The following is a 23306-nucleotide window of genomic DNA, read 5'->3' as shown; positions in this document are numbered from 1 at the left end:
TGGAGGAAGAACTGCCAGAAGGGAGAGAACATGGCCCCCCACAGGAAGGTGGAAGCTTGTGACCTCTGGCAGCAAGCAGAAATATTTATCTCCACCTGTAGCACTGTGCCTGGAGAAAAGATATGGAGCCCTAACAATGGAAGGTGCTTCTCACCTTCTATTAGTGGAGGAGGACAGGCCAGGCCTCCCCAAGGTGAGAAAGATCAAGATGTCTGCCACCAAGAAGCAGCAATGGGCAATGGTGGGTGGAGACTGTTCTGCAGGGGACAGAGGAATCCATCTGCTGACCTGACCTGTTGTCTTGGGAGGTCTGCTGCTTGCCCACAATCCAGATCCAAGATGTCACAGAGGAATTGCCAACATGCATCCAGGCCTCCAACTACTACCCCATGCTGCTCATCCATGTGGGCACCAATGATACTGCCAGGGAAGACCCTGAGCAGATCAAAAGTGCCTATAGGGCTCTGGGTGCAAGGGTGAAGGGAAACAGAAGCTCAGGTGGTATTTGCTTCAATCCTTTTGGTCAAGGGAAAGGGCCAGAAGTGGGTTCATCCTGCAGATCAATGCCTGGCTGCACAAGTGGCATTGCCAGCAGGGCTTTGGTTTCTTTGATCATGAGATGTCATTCCAAGAAGGATTCCTGGGAAGAAATGGGATCTACCTGATGAAGAGGTAGGAAGAGGTAGTAAGAACTGGATGCCTTTAAGTCGGCAGGCCCGGATGAGCTCCAGCCGAGGGTGCTGAAGGCACTGGCCGACATCATTGCACAGCCACTGGCGGGAATATTCGAACGCTCGTGGCGCATGGGCCAAGTCCCGGAGGACTGGAAAAGGGCCAATGTGGTCCCCATTTTCAAGAAGGGGAGGAAGGAGGACCCGGGCAACTATAGGCCAGTCAGTCTCACCTCAATCCTTGGCAAAGTCTTTGAAAAAATTATCAAGGCTCACATTTGCGAGAGCCCGGCAGGACAAATTATGCTGAGGGGAAACCAGCACGGGTTCGTGGCAGGCAGATCGTGCCTGACCAATCTAGTCTCTTTTTATGACCAGGTTACGAAACGCCTGGACACAGGAGGAGGGGTGGATGTCGTATACTTAGACTTCAGGAAGGCCTTCGATACGGTATCCCACCCCATACTGGTGAACAAGTTAAGAGGCTGTGACTTGGATGACTACACAGTCCGGTGGGTGGAGAATTGGCTGGAGGGTCGCACCCAGAGAGTCGTGGTGGATGGGTTGGCTTCGACCTGGAAGGGTGTGGACAGTGGGGTCCCGCAGGGCTCGGTCCTTGGACCGATACTCTTTAATGTCTTCATCAGCGACTTGGACGAGCGAGTGAAATGTACTCCGTCCAAGTCTGCAGATGACACAAAGCTATGGGGAGAAGTGGACACGCCAGAGGGCAGGGAACAGCTGCAAGCAGACCTGGACAGGTTAGACAAGTGGGCAGAAAACAACAGAATGCAGTTCAACAAGGAGAAATGCAAAGTGCTGCACCTAGGGAGGAAAAATGTCCAGCACACCTACAGCCTAGGGAATGACCTGCTGGGTGGCACGGAAGTAGAACGGGATCTTGGAGTCCTAGTGGACTCCAAGATGAACATGAGTCGGCAGTGTGACGAAGCCATCAGAAAAGCCAGTGGCACTTTATCGTGCATCAGCAGATGCATGATGAATAGGTCCAAGGAGGTGTTACTTCCCCTCTATCGGGCGCTGGTCAGACCGCAGTTGGAGTACTGCGTGCAATTCTGGGCGCCGCACTTCAAGAGGGATGCGGATAACCTGGAGAGGGTCCAGAGAAGGGCCACTCGTATGGTTAAGGGCCTGCAGACCAAGCCCTACGATGAGAGACTAGAGAAACTGGACCTTTTCAGCCTCCGCAAGAGAAGGTTGAGAGGCGACCTTGTGGCCGCCTATAAGTTCATCACGGGGGCACAAAAGGGAATTGGTGAGTATTTATTCACCAAGGCACCCCCGGGGGTTACAAGAAATAATGGCCACAAGCTAGCAGACAGCAGATTTAGATTGGACATTAGGAGGAACTTCTTCACAGTTCGAGTGGCCAAGGTCTGGAACGGGCTCCCAAGGGAGGTGGTGCTCTCCCCTACCCTGGGGGTCTTCAAGAGGAGGTTAGATAGGTATCTCGCTGGGGTCATCTAGACCCAGCACTCTTTCCTGCCTATGCAGGGGGTCAGACTCGATGATCTATTGAGGTCCCTTCCGACCCTAACATCTATGAATCTATGAATAAGAGAGGGAAGAGCATCTTCACAGACAGGCTCACGAACCTCACCTAACAGGTTTTAAACTGGGTTTACTGGGGGCTGGAAACCAAAACCCTGAGTTATGTGGGGAAGTGAGTGACCTGGAGAGCAAGCAGGAAGGGTCATCAAGGGAGGTGTTCTTATTCTTCCTGAGAAATCAGGGCAATTTACTTGTTACCTCAAGTGCACAGAGCCTAGGAAACAAGCAGGAAGACTTGGAAGTCCTCTCAGTCACAGAACTATGATATGATTGGAATAACAGAGACTTGGTGGGACAGTCATGTGAGCTATCATAGATGGGTATAAACCAAGGGGGGGCAATTAACCTTATTTCAGCTGGAGGGATACTTAATGAGTTTTGGCAAGCTGTCAAGGGCCACATGGGTAGTGTGGTACAAGAGCAGAAGCTGCAGCTGGAGGTAAGGCGGGTAGAACAGTCCTGCCAGCCCCAGCCAGTGTGCGCAGCTTCCAGTGGGGCTGTTCCTAGCGCAACTGCAGCTGACCAGGTGCTGCTATGCTCCCCTTGCCTGCAACAGCCACTCCTCCTCCTACTCCTGACCCCTGCTGTGCTGCTCTGGGCAGGTGGCAGGCAGGGAGGGAGGAAGTGGGAAGCTTCAACCCAGCTGCTCCTGCTGGAGATGAGGGGAGCAGAGGAACATCTGGCCAGCTGCAGCTGTATTGGGAACAGCCCCACCAGAAGCTGCATGCTGGCTACAGCCAGGTCTGAGGAGAGTGCAGGCACAGGCTGCTCAAGTGGGAGCAGGTGGGCCTCAGCCCCATGTAGAGCATTGAAGGGGCAGCTGTAGACCAGATTCAGCTAGTTGGAAGGCCAGATCCTGCCTGCAGGCCATATTTTTCCGGCCCCCAGTTTAACCTGTTCAGGAAGGACAGGCAGGGGAGAAGAGTAATGCACTTTGTGTAAAAGAGCCATATGATTGCTTAGAGCTGCAGTATGAAACTGGAGATTGACCCTCATCCCAGAGACTCTCAACAGGCCTCAAGGGACAGTAACAAGGGTGATGTCATGGTGGGGGTCTGCTATAGACAACCAGATCAGGAGGAAGTAGTGGATGAGGCTTTCTTCAGACAGCTAGCTGAAGTTTCCTAATCACAGGCCCTAGTTCTCATGGGGGACTTCAGTCACCCCGACATCTGCTGGGAGGGCAATACAGCAGTGCACAGGCAATCCAGGAAGTTTTTAGAAAGTACTGGGGACAACTTCCTGGTGCGAGTGCTGGAGCGGCCAACTAGGAGCTGTGCTCTTCTTGACCTGCTGCTCACAAACAGGGAAGAATTGGTGGCAAATATAGTAGTGGATGGCAACTTGGGCAGCAGTGACCACAAGATGATTGAGTTCCTGAGGAAAGAAAGGAAGGAGAACAGCAGAGTAATGACCCTGGACTTCAGAAAAGCAGACTGACTCACTTAGGGAACTCATGGGGAAGATTCCCTGGGAAGCCAGTCTAAGGGGAAGAGGAGTCCAGGAGAGCTGAGCCAAAAGAAATCTCATGAAGTTCAACAAAGACAAAGTGCCAAGTCCTGCACTTAGGACGGAACAATCCCATGCATCAGTACAGGCTGGGGGCTGACTGGCTGGGCAGCAGCTAGGCAGAAAAGGACCTGGGGGTTACAGTGGACTATAAGCTGAATGAGCCAGCAGTGTGCCCTTGTTGCCAAGAAGGCTAACGGCATACTGGGCTACATTAGTAGGAGTGATGCCCGCAGGTAAAGGGTAGCGATTATTCCCTTCTATTCAGCGCTGGCAAGGCCACATCTGGAGCACTGTGTTCAGTTTTGGGGCCCCCACTACAGAAAGACTGTGGACAAGTTGGAAAGAGTTCAGCAGAGGACAACAAAAAATGGTGAGGGGGCTGGGGCACATGACTTAAGGAGAGGCTTTGGGAACTGGGCTTATTTGGTCTAAAGAAAACTGAGAAGGGATTTAATAACAGCTTTCAGTTACCTGAAGGGGGGTTTCAAAAGAGGATGGATCTGGACTGTTCTCGGTGGTGGCAGATGACAGAACAAGGAGCAACGGTCTCAAATTGCAGCAACGGAAGTTTAGGTTAAATATAGACCCTGCTAGACAAAGCCTTGGCTGGGATGATCTAGTTGGGGATGGTTCTGCTTTGAGCAGGGTGTTGGACTATATGACCTTCTGAGGTCCCTTCCAACCCTAATTTTCTATGATGTTATAATTTAAGTTCACTCAGGCCAAGAAGGTGCCCTAAAACAGATGTCTCCAGCTCCTGGGAACTGCTGAACTGCTCAGTTATACAGGCTAAAATGGGGGACAGGCCCCTAAACCACTTGGACTTGCACTCAGGTATGTGCATACAGCTTTAGCCATTCATTTAAGGCACACAAAGGGGGCAAGTAGACAGTCAAAAAGCCTGAGGCTGAATCAATTCAATCTTTGCATGTTAGTCTAAAACTGTGTAGATTGAACAGATAAGCAAGTGAACACACATTCATTTTTGATCCTGGAAATGCAGGCACATGCCTGCAGTGGCTCAGGCCAGAAGCCCAGGCATATTAGAGCACACCTCCCTTCTGGGCTGGAGCACACAGCTTGAGCCAAGGCTAACCTGCCCACTGTAAGGGAGGGATTTTTGGGGGAGGCACAAAGCATCCTGTGATTCTGGAGGCCTGTGAGTTAGCTTGAATCTGGAGGAGATCTGGGACAGTAGTTCAATAACTGATTTAGGTTAAAATCAGTTCAAGTCTGATACTGCATCCATCCAGGCTTATCTTATACTGGTTTCAGCTATTTTGAAAGTGGTTTCATGTGTACTGAACTTTTGTTGCATTACAGATTTGAACTGGTTTCCAATCACTTATACCAGTTTGTGTGTAATTTCTGTTCCTAGCCAGGGAGACAGGTAAAGAAGCCTCATTAAGGAACCCTGAAGAGCTGTCTCTCTAGTGGGTTATGGAATAGAGAAAATCCCACACAACTTACTGATTCGTTTGATGCACTGGCTGGGGGAGTATTTAGTTGATTGCACGATTTCACAATGATTATACACTTAATTCATACAACACGATTTTATTTTAAAATTCTTTGCTACGCATATAACACTGCTTAGCTTTAAGAAATACCACAAACATTAAGAACACAATAATTACATATATCAGAAACAATGCTCCAAATGCATTTCCTTCCCAAACAATGCTATAAGAATTAGTATTACAAAAACAACTACAATTACAACTAAAAGTTAAATTTGAATCAATACTATTATTTTCATAATATACTTACAATCCTAGAATTCCGAGAAGCCAAACACCTAAACATGCTTTCATTCCTCAGTAGTACAATTTAATGGGTTGGCCTCAGTAGTACGGTTCAATGGGCTCGCCTCAGCAATACGATTCAATGGGCTGGCCTCAATACTGATAGGACTAAGTCCCCTTCCTTCAGTCCCTTTCGGGTGCTCTGTGGCTTCAGCGTGAACTAAGAAATTCGTGTTCACGGAGAGGGTGGTTCAGGTGATCAGTCTGATCCGGCCTACACTTGCGATTCTTCCTTCGTTGTTCTGCAAGTGAGGTTACCTCCAAATTGGGACAGTAGGTTACAGTTTTTAATTGAGTGAGTTGCCGTCTTGGGCCCCTCCTACCCAAACCTGTCACTACTCCCAAATTTGGGCTCAGATCTTTCTTAACAGATTCTTTTGCTTGGTAATTAGTTTCTTTTGTTGACCATTTTAATTACTTTGAGGAACTTCCATACCACTGCAAGTGACCTTTTCTTTCCAATTTTTTCAAAGGCTCCTAGGGTTTGATTTTGCAGAATGTGGGATGTTTGCTTAAGGGTCATTTTTAGGTTAACTTTGTTAAAGGCCTCTAAAGATAAAATTCAAGAGTTAAGACTTTGAGCAAAGTCAGGACCTTCCGCACGTAGACCAAAACAATGGCCTAGATAAGAAGATAAATCTTGTCTTCTTCCTAAACTGGCTAATGGGCAACTATTACAAACATTCAAACTATTTCATTCAATATGACAAGCTGATCTTGATGCTTTAATCTTTCAAACCATTCAAAAAAGGCAAACTTTTGCTAAGTCTTAAGTGTGAACTTCTGCTCCAGTCAGGGTAGCAGAGGAGATTTCTAGCTTGTTAGAGGATAGGCTGATTCAGTCCCATTAAGGCTAGGAGAGAAAGGGATGTTGGTGCCAGTACTGATTTATAGGGGTGTACAAAACAGGCTGTATTCTATTCAGATTGGGCCCAAATCAGGAACAGCGATTCAATTTGATTTGGATCACTGTCCCCAATTCAATTCAGCCAAATCCAAATCTAAAGATTAGATGCCGATTCAGAGAGTCAGCGAGGCTATAGACACAACTTTCAATGTTTTTTCTATATACCTCAAAAGGTACCAGGCACAGCTCATGAATACTGGGTGGATGCAGCGTCCCACAGGAGCATGGGGTCCCCGCCCTCCCCCACATGTGCTCATCAGCAAACCCAGAAGTGGACTGAAAGTACTTATGGTCCACTTGCGGGTCCACTGGGGAGCGTGCTGTGGGCAGGGGGACCCCTTGCGCCCTCCTGGCTTGGGGATTGGCTGCAGGGGGAACCCGGGTGCCCCCCCCCCCCTCAGACCCAGGAGGCACCAGTCACTGAGCCAGGGGGCCACAGGGGGGAGGGGGTGGGATCACACACTCCTTGGAGGACCAAGAAGTGCTTCTGGTCCACTTCTGGGTCGGCTGTTGAGAGTGCTGGGGAGCTCCCTGTGCTCCTGTGGGACACTCCATCCACCCCAGCATCTCAGCACTCACAAGCTGCCTGCTACCTTGTGGTATGTAGAAAAAACATTTAAAGTTGTGTCTAGGTCTGAATCATTGAATCTTTCCAAATCAATTCAGAGGGTTCCAATTCAATTTCAGAGAGATTAAGGGGTCTCCCAATTCAATTTTGATTCGGAGATTTGGCTGCCCAGTTGAAATAGGGACCGAAGCTTCGCACAGCCCTACTGATTTACAGCCTGTGCCCCATATGCTTTGCAAAGGTTTCTTAAATGTTTCTGAGCCTCTGAGCAAAAGTTGTAGTTGCCATCAGACAGACAACCCGCCCCCCCCAACCACAAACAAACCAGATTTCTCTGACAAGAAGTTAGATTTTATAGGACGTAAGAGCGTACCATTCTCCAGATTGCCTACCTGGTTTAAAGATACCAGATAGTCACCTCAGACCATTCATGTTACATTTGGTGTTCCAATATTGCCATTCTCTGCCTATCCAGAAGTCAGCCCTAGTTCATGGGTTGTGGATTGTTTATCAGAATAATGGATATCTTGGTGGCATCTAAGACTTATCTGGAGACAGCAACACCAGAGGCTCATGTTCCACAGACAGATTAGTCTTTCTAGAGACATAAGCAACTTAGGTTTCCAGCAGTGTTTTGTGAGAGGAATGAATAGAGGCATCAGAGTCTGAGATTTAATTCTAGAGTAATGGCTCCAGATTTAAGATATACAACTCACACAGACAATTATGGTACATCATAGTAAACCATGGTGATTTTGATGCGATTAAAATTATAGACTATATTAGTTCATTCAAAGAAAGGAATGGCAGTCCTCACAATTATGGAAGGAATGCCAAAACATCAGCCCTTGTTCTTTACGTTTCAGACATCTCTGTACTGGTGCATCTAGTCAGATGACGAATGTTAAATAAGATTGTGGTAATACCCCAAAATGCAGTCAGGCTCAGGGCTCTGTTGTACAATGTCCAAAGAGAAACAAATACGTGTAACCCCTGCCTTGATTTAAGTATTTGTTGCAACAAATCTTTGAGGACATGGAAGAAGGTTAGGGCAGGTAGGAATAGCAGCAATAAAGTGTGTGTGGCTATATGGGCTAGCGACTCAGGGGTTAAGTGAAACATTTTATCAAATTGGTTTCCTTTTTGACTTTCCAATTTCTACTGTCCAATTCAGCATAGTGACAAAACCTGAACACTTAGCAAGGTCAGACCATGGTATCTGTATAACATTTCTAACCCCTCTTTTTTAGAGATATGTTACAGCACTTCACAATCATCTCCAAGAGTTTACCATACCACCTCTGCAGAGTCTAAGTCCATTTACTGTGAGAGCACTGCTGCATTTTCTACTAGTGTGTGAACAGCCAGACAGGGTTTTGCTTATTTACATTTAAAAAAAGCACTGCATTTTGCAGGGCAGAGGGGAGAGGACAGGAATTAATTGGGTTGCATTTAAAACAAAATTACTTTGTCTCAATGCAGTTAGCTTCTGTTAAAGCAGAACATGCAATAGTTGACAAACCCTTTCAGTTTCCAGACAGGACCTAAAATGCAAGGAAAGGGTATATCCCCTGGTGCTGTGCTATGGAGTTCCAACGCAAGCAAAAGGGCGCATGAGAAACGGAAATTGCCAGTAGCCAGACACCCATTGCAGCCATGTCTTCACTGCAAAGTTAGCCAGAACTTTTCCACAGGAGTTACCTTCACCCCTTCCCTATGCTAAGCTTTATGAGAGTTTGTCAGTGCCCTGCAGCCCAGACTAGCTGGTTGGGTTTCTGAGGTAGAACTTGGGTGCCATTTTCACTTAGATGGCAGTCTGTATACCATACAGCAAGGGTACAAACCAAGTCATTCAAGTGCTGCAAGTCTTCCAGTAAGAAAGGGAGGAGGGAGGACCCGGGCAACTATAGGCCCGTCAGTCTTACCTCAGTCCTGGGGAAACTCTTTGAGAAGATCATCAAGGAGCACATCTGTGATGAGCCGGCATCGGGGATGATGCTCAAGGGCAAGCAGCACGGTTTCATTAGGGGCAGGTCACGTCAGACCAACCTGATTGCCTTTTACAATCAGGTCACAAAAGCATTGAATGCAGGTGTTGCCGTGGATGTAGTCTTTCTGGACTTCAGCAAGGCCTTTGACACTGTCGACCAACCCATCCTCATTAAAAAACTAGGTGACTGTGGCATCAATGCCTACACAGTCAGGTGGATTGCTAATTGGCTGAAGGGTCGTATTCAGAGGGTGGTGGTGGACGGGTCATATTCGACCTGGGGGGAAGCAGGCAGCAGAGTCCCCCAGGGCTCGGTCCTTGGGCCTGCACTGTTCAATTTCTTTATCAGCGATTTGGACGACGGGGTGAAAAGCAACCTGTTCAAATTTGCTGATGATACCAAAATTTGGGGTGAGGTGGGCACGCTAGTAGGGAGGGAAAGACTGGAGAAAGACCTGGATAGGTTGCAAGGGTGAGCTAACAAAAACAGGATGCATTTCAATACTGACAAGTGCCGGGTGCTGCAATTGGGCAGTAGTAACCAGCAGCACACTTATAAGATGGGAAACTCCCTTCTTGAGAGCACGGAGGCAGAAAGGGATCTTGGATTCATCACTGACTCCAAGATGAACATGGGCCAACAATGCGAGGTCATGGTCGGCAGGGCTAACCGGACCCTATCGTGCATCCACAAGTGCATCTCAAGTAGGGCCAAGGAGGTGATCCTCCCCCTCTATGCGACACTGGTCAGGCTGCAGCTGGAGTACTGTGTCCAGTTCTGGGCACCCCACTTCAAGAGGGATGTGGACAACATTGAGAGGGTCCAGAGGAGGGCCACCCGCATGATCCGGAGACAGCAGGGCAGACCCTACAATGAGAGGCTACAGGACCTGAACCTGTTCAGCCTTCACAAGAGAAGGCTGAGGGGGGACCTTGTGACCATCTATAAACTCACTAGGGGGGACCAGAAGGGTTTGGGGGAGACCTTGTTTCCCCTAGCACCCCCCGGGATAACAAGGAATAATGGCCACAAGTTGGAGAGTAGGTTTAGATTAGACATCCATAGGAACTACTTCACAGTTAGGGCGGCTAGGATCTGGAACCGACTTCCAAGGGAAGTGGTGCTGGCTCCTACCCTGGGGGGGTCTTTAAGAAACAGCTCGATGCCTACCTAGCAGGGGTCATTTGAGCCCAGTTTTCCTCCTCCCCAGGCAGGGGGTCGGACTTGAAGATCTACAAGGTCCCTTCCGACCCTACTTCTATGATTTCCCTCCCAAATCTCCACAAGCACAAAAAAAGGAAAGAAAGTTTTCTTATAATTCACTGGAATAGGATTTTAGAGCAGCCTGAAGTGGTAGCAAGCAGCATAGGAGAAGACCCTAATAACCTGCTGAACTTGCCTAAAGTGTGCCTACAGTTTGCAGCAGGGCCCAACAGTGGCAACAGCTGCATCAAGATATTGTTCAGCCAGCTAACTCTGCAATGAAGACACACCCAGATGTTCCCACTTGTGGAGTCCTTCACATCTCACAGCTGATGCTCAGCAGGAAGCAGCACTAACATAAGCATCCTTTTTCTTGCTCCAGCAGGAAGTCAGCTCTGCATTTTATGAAGCTGAGCAGCATAGTCCCATTCCCTATGCAAAATTGAGGTACCACACTCACTGTCATAGCCTACTGAGAGGGAAATCTCAGAAGTAAGGTAATGCCCAACTCCCCACTGGAGAGGGATGCTTGCTTTTACTCTCCATCGTCCCACCCCAAAAAACAAACAAACCAACCAACCCCCCCCCCCCCCCCCACACACACACACACACACACACTTTGGTCTAATATTACTGGACCTGGCTGCTGAAGTTCAGCATGTAAAAATCAGAGGGGCCAAATCCCCACTGCCATTAAGTAGTGAAGAAAATGGAACGCTCAGCCAAATTTGAGAGGGCAATAAGACTAAATATCTTCAGAGGGAAGGCAAAGGGAGTAAGACATGAGCAAATATTGAGCTAGAGGCCATCTGCCTGCTTTTACAGCTGAAAGGGATGTGAAGGGCTTTCCTTTCCCTCAATGGTGATGCTAACTGTGGAGCTTAATTTAAGGTCCTTCAGATTTCAGCATTGCTAGTCATTTCACTACTGTTGCTTTTAGCAGAAACAAGCTAATGCAGTTTTCTGCAGAATGTAGTTGAGTACCTGTTTACCATCCAGACTTGCCGACAGGTGAGGAATTTTAGATCCCCTTCACCCCAGTCTAGTTCACATTCACCTCCACTCCTACCTTTACCTTACTGCTCTTGGTTAGATGTGCCACCTTGCTAGTTATCAAGTCCTCAATCAACTCGCTATTGTCAGGGCAAAGAAAATCCCATTATTTCCAAGAGATAAAAGCAACAACTGTGTTCTGGACAGTTGTCAAAGGCTTTTGGTCCTCTACCTTACTCAGGATCCCATGCAATCTTTTTCTAGGACACAGGTCTTTGATGGAAAAGCAATTCCCATCTGCCGAGTTGGGAAATAAAAACATCTGATCAAGAGCACTTCAGACCTATCAACTTCATAGCATTTTCTTCATAGTTGCTGAAAGACTAGGAAAACCCCATTATGGGAAGAGAGTCTTACTGAATGCCAAGATGCAGGATAAAAAGAGAAGACAGTCATTTAGAATACTCAGCAGTTAGGTCTCAACATCAGCTCAGTGAACACTCCCTACTTCTCCAACCCCCCGAATTGCTTTCCTCACTCCCCTATCCTGTACCAAAGAGAATAGCTCAAGCTGCTGGTTTTTATGGACAAAGATGTGCCTGTGTAAGAACCTGAAGGTAGAGGCCCAGGCAGGCCATGAGAACAGCAGAGCAACAGGAAGAGAATCAGTCTGTTAAGCCAATGCCTGGGAGAAACATGAAAAATGGCCAAGAGACTGGGAAGGGGGCAGGGAAAGTCGGGTAGCCAGTTAGTAAATTTACTGTCAGTAAATCTGGCTAAAAATGGATTTAAGTAAAGTCCATTTAAAAAAACCAAACAAACAAACAAAAAAAACCCCCACAACTCCACAAGTTTAGTCACTAGTGAAAGCCACAAAGCAGCCACAGCTTGAATGAAACTCCAGAGCACAGTAGTGCCTCCTGTTGTCTGAGCTGGAGCACAGCATCCTACAGAGGGTGTTCTCAGCCATGTACTGCTGCTGTGTCCTAGGCTGCCTGTAATACTTCTAGATCACAAAAAGTAGGCTTCTTTAGGGGTCCAAGTCAGGACAGGGGAGCAGGACACAGTCAAGAGCAACACAGCATAAACCCATCACTTCAGTCAAGCACGGTTTTCTGACCCAAGAAGATTTTTTAAAATGTAAAAATGTTACTGACAACCTTCCCCCTCAACCCCCCCCCCCACACACACACTATAGTTGGTGTTAGACCCCTAAATTTGAACCCAGCCCTTCTAACTGAAGCCTGTTACCAGGACAGGGCCTGGCAGATGAGTTATGTTTACCTTAGATACGACACAATTTAAAAAAAATTCTTAGGTTGGTACTAGGAGAAAAGGAGTTAGAAGCTTACATGACAGATTTTAAAACTATTTTCATGCTGCAAGGCACTGGTTGTTATGGAAAGAAAGAACAGGCGAGTACATGAGAAGAATCAGGGTATATCTCACCAGACAGAAGAGAGATGACGAGACAAGTGAGGAAGAGTTCAAAGTAGTAAGTTAGTGAGATACAGAGATGAGGGAAGCATATCTCTCTCATTGCTTCAGTTTTCTGCTACTGGGTGTCTCACTATACGACGGAGATTGAGGAATAAGTGGAGAAACTAAGAGGCATCTTTTGACTACTTGTCAGTCCGGCAAAATGAAACGCAATCAATAACAAGGAAACAGCAGTCAATTAATAGCAAAGAGCAGCATAATAACAGTCTGTTAATGATCAATTGCAGTGAAACAGCAATCAATAGCTTAAAGGATCTGCTCTCTCACACCTGTTCCCTTTTTTCCCCCTCTTTGCAGCTCTCATTGTTTAACTGTTTGTATTCATACATGGTTCTGAAGTACACATGCATTAAGTCCTGTGACCATGGTCACTAGCCAAGGGACCTTCATAACAATTGGGAGACTGAGCTTATAATGGAGTTTACAATGCCATCCAAGTGAGCATTACCTTAACTGAAGAGTCAGTATTATGTTGTGTTCTACAAAGCTGGATTTTTCATCTTTTGTGTGGGGGTTTCTTTCCTTGTCTACGTACTAAAGTTGAGGTACACTTTCCTATCAAATTTCATCCAGATGGGAAAAGAAACAGCCAGGACAGTAGTCCTAAGGGGAAGGAAGGAAATGAAGCACTGATAAAAGTCAAATGGTCTTTCCTTGGGGGAAGGATGCAGGCTGCACTAGAATTACTGTCACGCAGATAGAGCAATGCTTATGGGCTACCCCAGTCCCATGAAACTACTGAAATGTAGTATTTTCTTAAAGGAGTGCTGTCTGGAATCTTCTCATTTGCTCAGGAAATCTAGTGATGGTGATATGAACCCAACACACTGAAGGGACACATTTGAAGTTATGGTCACCAAATTTTGTTCTACAGTACAAAAGCCTCCTCATATGTACACAGGTGCACACCCCACCCTCTCTGCCAGAGGCTCTTGTTGCAATCTTGGCAGTATCTTCTATATGCCTGTACTTTATATGCCACCCTTTCCCCAACCAATGTTCATGGTGACTTAAATAAGAGCACAGAACTGAAGATGGCCCACTTAAAAAGCCACAGATCAATATCTCAGCCTTCATTTATTGCTAAGTGCCTGCCCAATAAGAAGGTCTCACAGCACTTTCAAAAGATGTCCAGCCTAGGCTCCGACAGGCCTCAGAAGGGAGAAAGCAGAGTTAAGGAGTAATTGCTAAAAACATGAGGGGGGATGTTCTCGCTAAGCAGACTTGACTTACTGATGGTATTTGCAGGAGGTTGCTCTTGGATGAGCTTATGGATTGCAGCAGGATATAAGGGAGGAGGCTGCCCCTTAGGTATGGAGATCTTAGACTGTTTAGGGCTTTTACATACTGCCCCGTACATTTCCTTTTCATTCATTAAGTGTCATGACACTTCATAGCTCATCTGCATATTTATAAAAATCAAGGATGACTACAAGTGCAGCCCAGGAGCCAACCACAACTCCAAGTGGTATGGCTCCAGATCTGCATATACCATTTACATGGACTACAGCTGAGGTCAGTCAAGGGCATCTCAATCGAAATGGGATGTCACACTACAGCTTGAATTTTATTAGCAGATATTTAGGATTGTGAATCCAAAAAGATGGCAAAGCCAGTAGGGAAATACAAATCGCCCGAGTGAGGGACTAACATTTAAAGCAGGGGCGGGCAATTATTTTGGGTGGAGGGCTGCTTACTGAGTTTTGGCAAGCCATCGAGGGCTGCATGACAGGCAGCCTGGGGCAGATTAATATTAATTTTCTTAATTTTGGGGGAGGGGGGGCCCCCGCGGGCCAGTTAGAATGGCCTGGCGGGCCGCATCTGGCCCCCGGGCCGCATTTTGCCCACCCCTGATTTAGAGGGATGGCAGTGAGGAGGGGAACACAACTAGGTTACAGGAAATACAATGTTAGCCAACTAAGCCTGAGGGTGGGGGAAGGGGAGGGAGGGGGTTTGCGACAGAGAGAAAGAAGATAGATACACAGAACCCGTACAATGGTCCACAATGGTGGTGGAAGTAGGTCGAAGAAAGGGTCTCAGTCAATAGTCTCATCACGGGGATCCTCTTAGGGTGGAGCGGGGTCATCCGTTGCTGGAGAATCCTCTTGAAGTAAAGTCCATCTGGTGCAGAGGGTGGGGTTTAGGCAGTCCCCTCTGGGTCCGGTCCGGTGGTAGTTCATCTGGTGGGGTAAGAGTATTGGCGGTGGCCCATGATATGCTCCGCATAGATGTCACGGGACCAGCGGATGGTGTCAGACACCATGAGGCAGCGCATCAGCTTGGTGTAACAGCGGGAGATGCGGCAAGCACACAGGATGCTCTCATTGCTGGAGTCCCAGGCTCTGAGCGTTCCCACAATGAGCATGTCGACTGTCACCTCATAGCCATGGCCTCTCAGGATGTCGGCCAGTTGGGTGTACTTCTCCGGCTTGCAAGCTTGGGCGTCAGTGAAGGCTTGGTGCCGGTTCTCGAAGGAGATGGTTACATCCACGATCAGGACCTTCTTGGCCTCTTCGTTTGTGATTACGATGTTGGGTCGCATTTGGCTCTCGCAGCCTGGGACTGAAGATCTCCCCTGCTGCGGCCGGGATGGCCCTCACCAGGTGGTCCTGGACAGCACTGTGGTGGAGCTGCCAGGCTCTGGCATGCGGCCTGCAGCTGCACAGTATGTGGGGGAGGGTCTCTACCGCATAGCTGCATTGTCGGCACCTCTTGTCCCGGTGGCTGAAGCAGACGGCCCCATTCAGATGCAGACAATTGAGGTGGGCGCGGTGGAGGAAGCGCCCATCCGTGAAGCTTGTGAAGCTCCTACTGGGCACGAAGTGGTTGCTGAAGTCCCACTTTGAGGTGACAAAGATGTTGCCCTGGTTGGGTTTGGCCCTCAGGTCGCCGGCGTACTTGTTTTGGACAGCGTCCTTCAGGAACCACTCCTGGAACCACAAGGAAGGTCCTTGTGCAGGGCATCACGGGACGTGGTCAGCGTGCGAGGCTGGTTGCAGGGAGACTCCCAGTGCTCCTCAGTCCAGGTCCAGCCACAGCCAATGAGCTTCCCGAGGCGGTGCGTGGCGTTGTGGGCTCAGCTCCACAGTGAGGCAAAGTCCCTGCTGTCTGTGCTGAACTCACCCTCCAGCGAGCCACTGAGGAAGGTGGCCAAGTCACGTCCGGTTGGCTATCTCACGATCCTCTTGCAGGTGGTCTCCTTGAGGGCACTGGCAGCAATGATACTTACCGTGAGGTCCAGGCAGGTCAGGAGGCAGCAGGCATGGGTGACCACTGCAGTGTCACAGAGGTCTCCCATGCGAGGGACATTGGCAACCTACAGTCTCCTCAGTCACTAACGCTGCATTCAGCTCAGGGCAGCTGCACTGGCATGAATTAAGGCTGCTAACTTGTGGCAAGCAACATTGACACTGAGGGGAGGGGGAGAAAATGAGAGACACCCTCCCTATATTCACTGAAGACCTTAGAAATGGGGTATACCCAGAACATTTGAGATGATTCCCTGGAGCTTTGGTCTTTTCCTGGACAGCTGAGAGTTAGGAGGAGCAATATTTAATTAAGCAGCTACTGTACAGAAACACCAAAAGAGCCTCCTCCTTCCAGGTAGTGGCTGACTCAGAGATGCAGTGCCTTATCAACTGACTGGATTAATTTGTCTAGCAATAAGGTATTCAGTGCTGTGTAAAGTTACTTGCATTAAGGCTAGGATTAATAGAACTGATAAAACACAGCCTCAAGGTAACACAGAGACAACCCTAGCTAAAATGCAAACAGTGTTTTAAATATTGAGATAGGGGATATAGAAACATTATTTCAGAACACCAAACTAAACACAAGAGATGGAATCATTTTTAATTTGTTTTGTTGGCAACCCAGCATACTGCAGCAGGAAACATTCACTTTTCCAAGGACTGCCCTGAGCTATAAACAAATGAAGATGCTGTGATGTCAGAGATAACAGCTTCTGCTGAAAGGCCAGCTATTTAGAGGACATGCCATAAACACAGCAAATTAAAGCTCAGTTTAGCTGGCCAGGCTCAAAGGAACAGGGCGTGATAAAGTACCTCTTAACACTTATTTCGCAACTAGTGTATAACCTGTGTGTGCATGTCAATGTCCTGTAAACTCAGGCTCAGTGGTTCAGCTGAGCTATACGACAGATAAATCTATAATCTCCCCCAAGGACAAGCGATATCATTACTCAGACTTCTAGTTCCTCTTCTTTCTACAATACTGCCATGTACTGTGGACATATGATCTGATCCAGAGCCTTCCAAATTTGTCTGTCATTGTGCATGTTACCTATATACCAAACTCTAGTTCTTCTCAAGCAGGAACTTGCCCAGCCTCTGAACAGCTTGAGGAACCCACCTTTTAAAAGTGGGAGAGAGACAGACAGACAAGTAGACAGACCCCAGCTACTTCTCTTCATTCATCTTGCACAAATAGGAGAAGCAAAATATGAAGTTTTTTTCTGGCCCCAGAACAGTTTGAATTCAATATGGTGCAACACAAAAATAGGAGCCACAGTTCCCTCATAGGAGACACAATACTTGCCTATAGCCTTTGTAAGACACAAGAAGGCACTGTCAAAAAAAATGCAGTTTTGGTGTATAGAAGAGAAATGGCAAACTACTTGTAATAGCTAAAATATAATTATTTTTCTCTTCTAGAGATCCTGTACCAAGATTCACTGTACTAAAGCACCTAGTTTTAAGGCTCAAGTATGCAGAGTTACTGGCAAGAGCCCCTAAAGCCTTGAATAAAAAAAATTATTACATGCAGAATGCATGAAAATTTGGCATTACAGTTTTAGTCAGCCACCCAGGATGCCATGCATGAATGCACTTGTTGATTTGTCATTTGCAACTACTGTAGCCATTAAATTAAATGGCTATTAAAATATCATGCCATATTCGTGTGAGAAGCAGTGCAAGCGACGTACAGGTATTTAACCTCCAAACTGGCCCAGTTTTTCAGAGGAAAAAGACTAAGAACTGCCCATTTCAAATATTAGGCAATAAACTGGGCATGATGATACCAAAGCTTTGTCCTTCACAAGGTTGCCCACTGTCAATGGGCAGCTCTACTGGTCATAGTGGTGGCTGGTCTACATGCAGCAATTCAAGTAGTCTGGGGACTAGCCTATGCTAGCATTCACACTATTGCTAGGACTTGTGGGGTTGTTAAAAGGGAAGAAAAAAAAAAAAAGTAAAATGTAGATACTGAAGTGTTTCTGGCTGAAGGGGCTGAGGGAAGAATGAACATATCCTAATCAAACTCTTGCCTGGAGCAAGTCCTGCACTACATCCCTGCTCCTGGACAACTTCTCTCGCTAATCTCCAGCCCATGAATGCCAAATACCCAGCTAATGTTTTTGGTCAACTACCCTAGGAACCAGCTGACAGCAGGACAGATGATTTGTGACCACAGGTCGAGGAGATGGTGGAAATCAGCAAAGCCTGCTTCCCCTCAGTGCTACAAGACCCAGTTCTCCCAGGGCAAGGGCAATCCCAGAACCCAGGAACTCCTGAGCAGATACTTGGATATACAGCAAGTCTCAAGCAAAGACGTGACTGAGGGCTTCAAGTTCCAAAAGCCAAATCCCAATGCAACCTTTAAGCAGCTTCATTAAAGGCCATATCACTCCCACTGGGAAGTTATGATATGCAAAAACTAGCTTGTGTAAAAAAAAAAAAAAAAAAAAAAGTCACACCGTACAGTTTAAGCAAGGATGGATTCTGCCAACTTAGAAATCGAGCAGTGAACCAACCATGTCAGTCACAGTCTCCAGAGGGAATATAGCAACTTATTACTTTAGCACCTGCCACCAGCCACATCACAAACCATTCTGGCTCCATCTAGAAGCAGCTGCTGGTCTGCCCTCCAAAACAGGGAAGAGGATTAGAAATCTCAGCGCTTAGCAAGCAGCAAGAGCACCTGCTTAATGGGAGATGCTGTACATATGTTTTTTGAGTTACAGTGAGGAACTGATTTCTGACAAGCCATGTCTGTTTCAGTATTGGAAGCATCAGGAATTATAACCAGATACGTAATCTTTCAGCTGAACTTGAGTTTCTTGTTAGGAGTTCTCAACTGTTAAAGAGCTAAAATAGGTGCGTGGATAAATTCAAAGAGAAAAAGACACCGCTATCACTAACGAAAGGCAGGCAGGCAGAAAACAGGATAGCTTTATGAAAGCTTATGCATCTCTCATTTAATTAGTCTATAAATGGTGCCAATCTTCCCTGCTTTCTGCCTGACCTCAGACTACCAAAGCTAACTAACTACCTTTGTCTCAAAGCAGAAAGAAAGTTAATGCAACAGTTTCCTTTACAAGCTGTGACACCTTTATGACCATGAAATATTCAGAAATCAGAGGTAGTGTTCAGCTCTAAGAGCCACACAGCCAGCCTCCTTTTTGCAGAAGGCTTTTGTTGAAGTGTATGTGGCACCTTATAACACTTGCCCCTTTTCTTTCTCCCACCCCCACCAAAAAAAAAGACAACCCACCCCAATAACAACTTAACACCCACCCCCACCCCATGCACCCCTCACAAGAAGATAGCCACATGTTAGTCAAAGGCTTCCTAAAGATTCTCAGCCTCCTTGGATTAAACCTGAGTCCCAGACTTCACATGGTATTTATTATCTAGTGAGAGAATCAAGTGTGAAGGACATAGACCATTTGTAACTTTACAGGTCTGTAACAAGAACTAAGGTGCTCAGACCATGCAGCCATCCGCACAGGGTGCAGACTTGTGCTGGTGGTGAAGCAGTCTGTACTGCAGCCACAGAAGGAGCTCAGCACCAACCTCTTGTTTCACTACCTTCAATGCAACAAGCAAGCAGCAAATAGGTCTGAAGAATGAGGGTGGGGGGGGCAAGTTTCTCAGAGTTATGACAGCTAGGCAGGACCACATACAGTCGTCCCTCATTCTTCATCTCAGACTCTCCCCACTTCATAGTTTCATAGTAGCTAGGGTCAGGAGGGACCTGAACAGATCATCTAGCCTGACCCCCTGCCACAGGCAGGAATGAATGCTGGGTTCACAAGACCCCAGACAGGTGATCGTCCAACCTCCTCTTGAATTTGCCCAAGGTAGGGGCAAGGACCACTTCCCTGGAAAGTTGGTTCCAGATTTTGGCCACCCTAAATGTAAAATATTGTCTTCTAATCTCTAACCTAAACCTATTCTCCATCAGCTTGTTACCATTGTTCCTTGTCACCCCAGGTGGTGCTGAGGAGAAAAGAGCTCTGCCTATTTGCTGTTGATCCCCCCTGATGAGCTTGTAGGGAGCCACCAGGTCCCCCCCTCAGCCTCCTCTTGCTGAGGCTGAACAGGTTCAGGTCCTTCAGTCTCTCCTCATAGGGCCTGTCCTGCTGCCCTCTCACCAAGCGGGTGGCCCTCCTCTGAACCCTCTCCAAGCTGGCCACATCCCTTTCCTCTAAAAATCGACCCTTCTCTGTACCTCCCTCCCCCACAAAAAGTTTTTAAAATAAGTTTTATCATGAACAGGGCATTTCTCACCATCACTTGGCTCACTGTACCGGAGCAGCATAACCAGGTGGCACAGGGGCTAACCATTTCCTCACCCCTTGCCCATCTAGCCTATTGAGAGTAAAAGCACTCCAATGCAAGGACTATTCAATCTACTCTGTGGCTGCACAACACCCAGAGTCACACAGGGTTATTTTCAGCCCCTAAGCAGTATTTTAACTGAACAGGAGTAATGGAAGTGGGGGACATGTGAACTGAATGTCAAGACTAGCTCCCAGCAGCAAGACCTTAAGTGGCTGGACAGTCTGCTGAAGACTATGGTGAAAGCCCCATAGATCTGTACATTTAGACATGGACTAATCTAAAGAAAAAGAATCTCTTCATTGTCCCAAGGAGAGGCCATGTAGGGCCTTTAATGCTCACAATTTGACAGATAAAATACTATTGAAATTACAGCTAAATGGCAGTGAAAGCAAGTAAAAAGGAAAGAAAAAAAAAAATCTCACTTGCTACCCAAGTGTGTGTGTTCAAACCTACCCTGAAGGATGTCAGAACCTAGTAGCTGAATGCCTTTGGCACAGTGGAAAATCCCCACACAACAGAGAGTCCCGCCCAACGATTCCTCATCATTGACTGACCATGCGCATTACTCATTGGCCATGGGCAGCTCTTAACTAAATCCGCTTCATCAGTCATAAGTATCCACCTGCCGTTTTGGGCTACTGGCCATAGCTCCGATAGCCACCCGACCGCCACAAAGGACTCAGGCTGACTTCATTTTACTTCTCTAGCATATACATCCTGACCACAAGCTGTCTTGCCCTCTGACAAACCAAGTTCCCCATGTCTGCAAGCAAATAAAGTAACTTGCTAAGTGTCCTTCTCCATTACCATGTACTGGTGGTAACCAAAACAGCATCCTCAACTTGAAAGGAGTCCAGGTGCTCCAAAAACTGGATTACAGCAGAAGGTCATAAGCCTTTGTATTAAGTGTCAAACATTTAACCATGACATTTTAAAAAGCAGGCAAGACCATCTACCCGGATGGATGACAGGGGGACCATTTTGTGCAGAGATTCCCCTTCTGCTTTGAGAGCAGCTGCACATTTGATTTTGGCAGCTACTGAAATCATATGGACTATCACCCTTCCACAAGTCCTCTCTCCTTATGGTAGTTTTCCAGTTGTCACCACCACCTTCCCATCCCTTGCTGAAGCTCCTAACCTCATCTTTGCTTCCTCTCCTGGCCCTACAGCCTTTCTCCAAATCCTACTGCTTATTCCACAACACTCCTTCACCCCCCCCTCCCCCCGCTTTCCTTGCTGTTCCTACTACCAGCACATCCTCGTTCTGTCATAGAGTCGACAGAATGGCTCTTTCTGGCTTCTCTTATCCTCCCTCCAGAGCCCCTCCAAACATGCAACCCACTTCTCTTCCTTGCCCACTATCCCCTGCGCTCCAGCTTCATCTGCTGCTCTTGCTTCCTATGCCACATCCTATTCAGCTACAGCGCCTCACTGCCAGGGCTGCCACAGCAGAGGGGCAGTGCAGGGGCTGCACCATCACAGTGCCTAGCTCCCCCGGCTGCTCGGAGCTGTTCCAGGAAACCCAGACTGAGGCAATTTCTGTTTCCCCGCTGCCCACAGGCTTCTTAGCAGCTGGGAAACTGAACAGAGCCTCCCTCGCTTCACCTTGCTTGCTGCCAGAAGCAGTGCTAGACAGGTCAGGGCAAGGCAGCACTGAATCAGGTCCTCAGCCACAAAGGCTGGACTTCCCCACTGCGACTTGGAGTGCCACAGGTTTCCACAGGGACCTCCCTGGCTTGCCTGGGAGTTGCCACTTGTCAACAGCCAGGATCACAGAGAAGCAGGGCTGGAAGGCATCTCCAGAGGTCATCCAGTCTAGGCAGGATCAGCCCTCTCCAACCCTATGGCTTGGACAGGGTCTTCACTTGGGCTCAGTCCCCAGCACCTCCCTGTCAGCCCTCAGCTGCAGCACTTGCCCTTGTAGCCTCCAGCCCAGCTCACCTGGCCAAGGCAGTCAAGCCAGGCTCCAGCAGCGGTTCCCCACCTTTTTTTTTTTTTTTTCCAGTTTTGGACTCACCAGGCTGGTGGCCACCCACAGCAAGTGCCAGCTCTCACATCTCCCTCACTCTTGGGTTACAGCAGAGCTGCTCAGCCCCTGGCCTGTGGGGCAACAGCAGCCACAGAGGCAAGGCACCTGGTCTGTGGTGCGGGTTGAGAAATTGGGCAGCGGGGACCATTAATACAGCCCCTCTGCCCCACAGCCAACCTCTGCACGGCTGGAGCAGGGTCAGGCTGCCCCTCGCCCCGCTCCAGGGAGCCACTAGCCAGATCCCACCTGCAGACGGCCTGGGCACTGCCCATTCAGTTGAGCACTGCAGATCCGCCAGCCCAGCACCAGCAGTTGTGTGGATGCCACCCGCTCCCCGGGCACGGCAGGGCAGGGCAAGCACAACCAGGGCTCCCCAAGTGTCACAGGGTACCCCCAGTTGAGGATCCCCGGACCACAGCCCTGGCTGCGGGAGGGGGATGAGCAGCAGAACAAGGTCCCTGCCCCCGCCTGGGTCTCAGGTGTCACCGCGCCACCCGCCGGAGAGACTCCCGCTCACTCACCTGCCTCATAGGACCGGAGCGCGGGGCCAGAGCCGGCTGTTCTGCGCGGGGCGGGGCTGCGGAGTTGGGCTGAACTCGGGCGGCCGCTGCCTTTTGTAGCCAGGCGGGCGGGGGCTGCGGGGGAGCCCGGGCCCGCCCCGCCCGGAGGAGGCTCCGCCGCGGGGCTGCGGGCGGGGCAGAGCTGTGACCTCCCGGCCGGGCTCGCCCCCGCCCCGCCCTCAGGGCTCTTAGAACCTCCCCGACGCTCCAAGATGCCAAAGACCCTTTTGGAAGCGCGGGGTCCGGCCGGGCGCGGGCGCGGGGAGCGCAGGACCGCCCCCCTCAGCCCGGCCACGGCTTTGGCCATCCGCGTCTTCAACACCCCGGGGATGAAGATGCCGCCGCCTCTGGCCCCGCGCCGGCCAGTGCTTCACCACCCCCTGGTGACAGTGCGGCCAGCCTGTGGC

General features: G+C 48.6%; 1 protein-coding gene across 1 annotated transcript in view; it reads right to left on the bottom strand.

Moving 5' to 3' along the window:
• GLP1R (glucagon like peptide 1 receptor) overlaps positions 1-22930 on the bottom strand; it is a 151259-nt gene extending 128329 nt beyond the window's left edge. The window contains exon 1 of the mRNA XM_019483057.2: positions 22861-22930. Coding sequence (XP_019338602.1) covers positions 22861-22869 — 9 coding nt within the window. The 5' untranslated portion in view covers positions 22870-22930. The remainder of the gene's footprint in view (positions 1-22860) is intronic.
• Between the last annotated feature and the right edge of the window lie 376 nt (positions 22931-23306).

The sequence above is a fragment of the Alligator mississippiensis genome, chromosome 1, assembly GCF_030867095.1.
Source record: "Alligator mississippiensis isolate rAllMis1 chromosome 1, rAllMis1, whole genome shotgun sequence".
NCBI classification, from domain to species: Eukaryota; Metazoa; Chordata; order Crocodylia; family Alligatoridae; genus Alligator; species Alligator mississippiensis.
The sequence above is the reverse complement of the archived record's forward strand: the minus strand, read 5'-3'. Positions and strand labels throughout refer to the sequence as shown.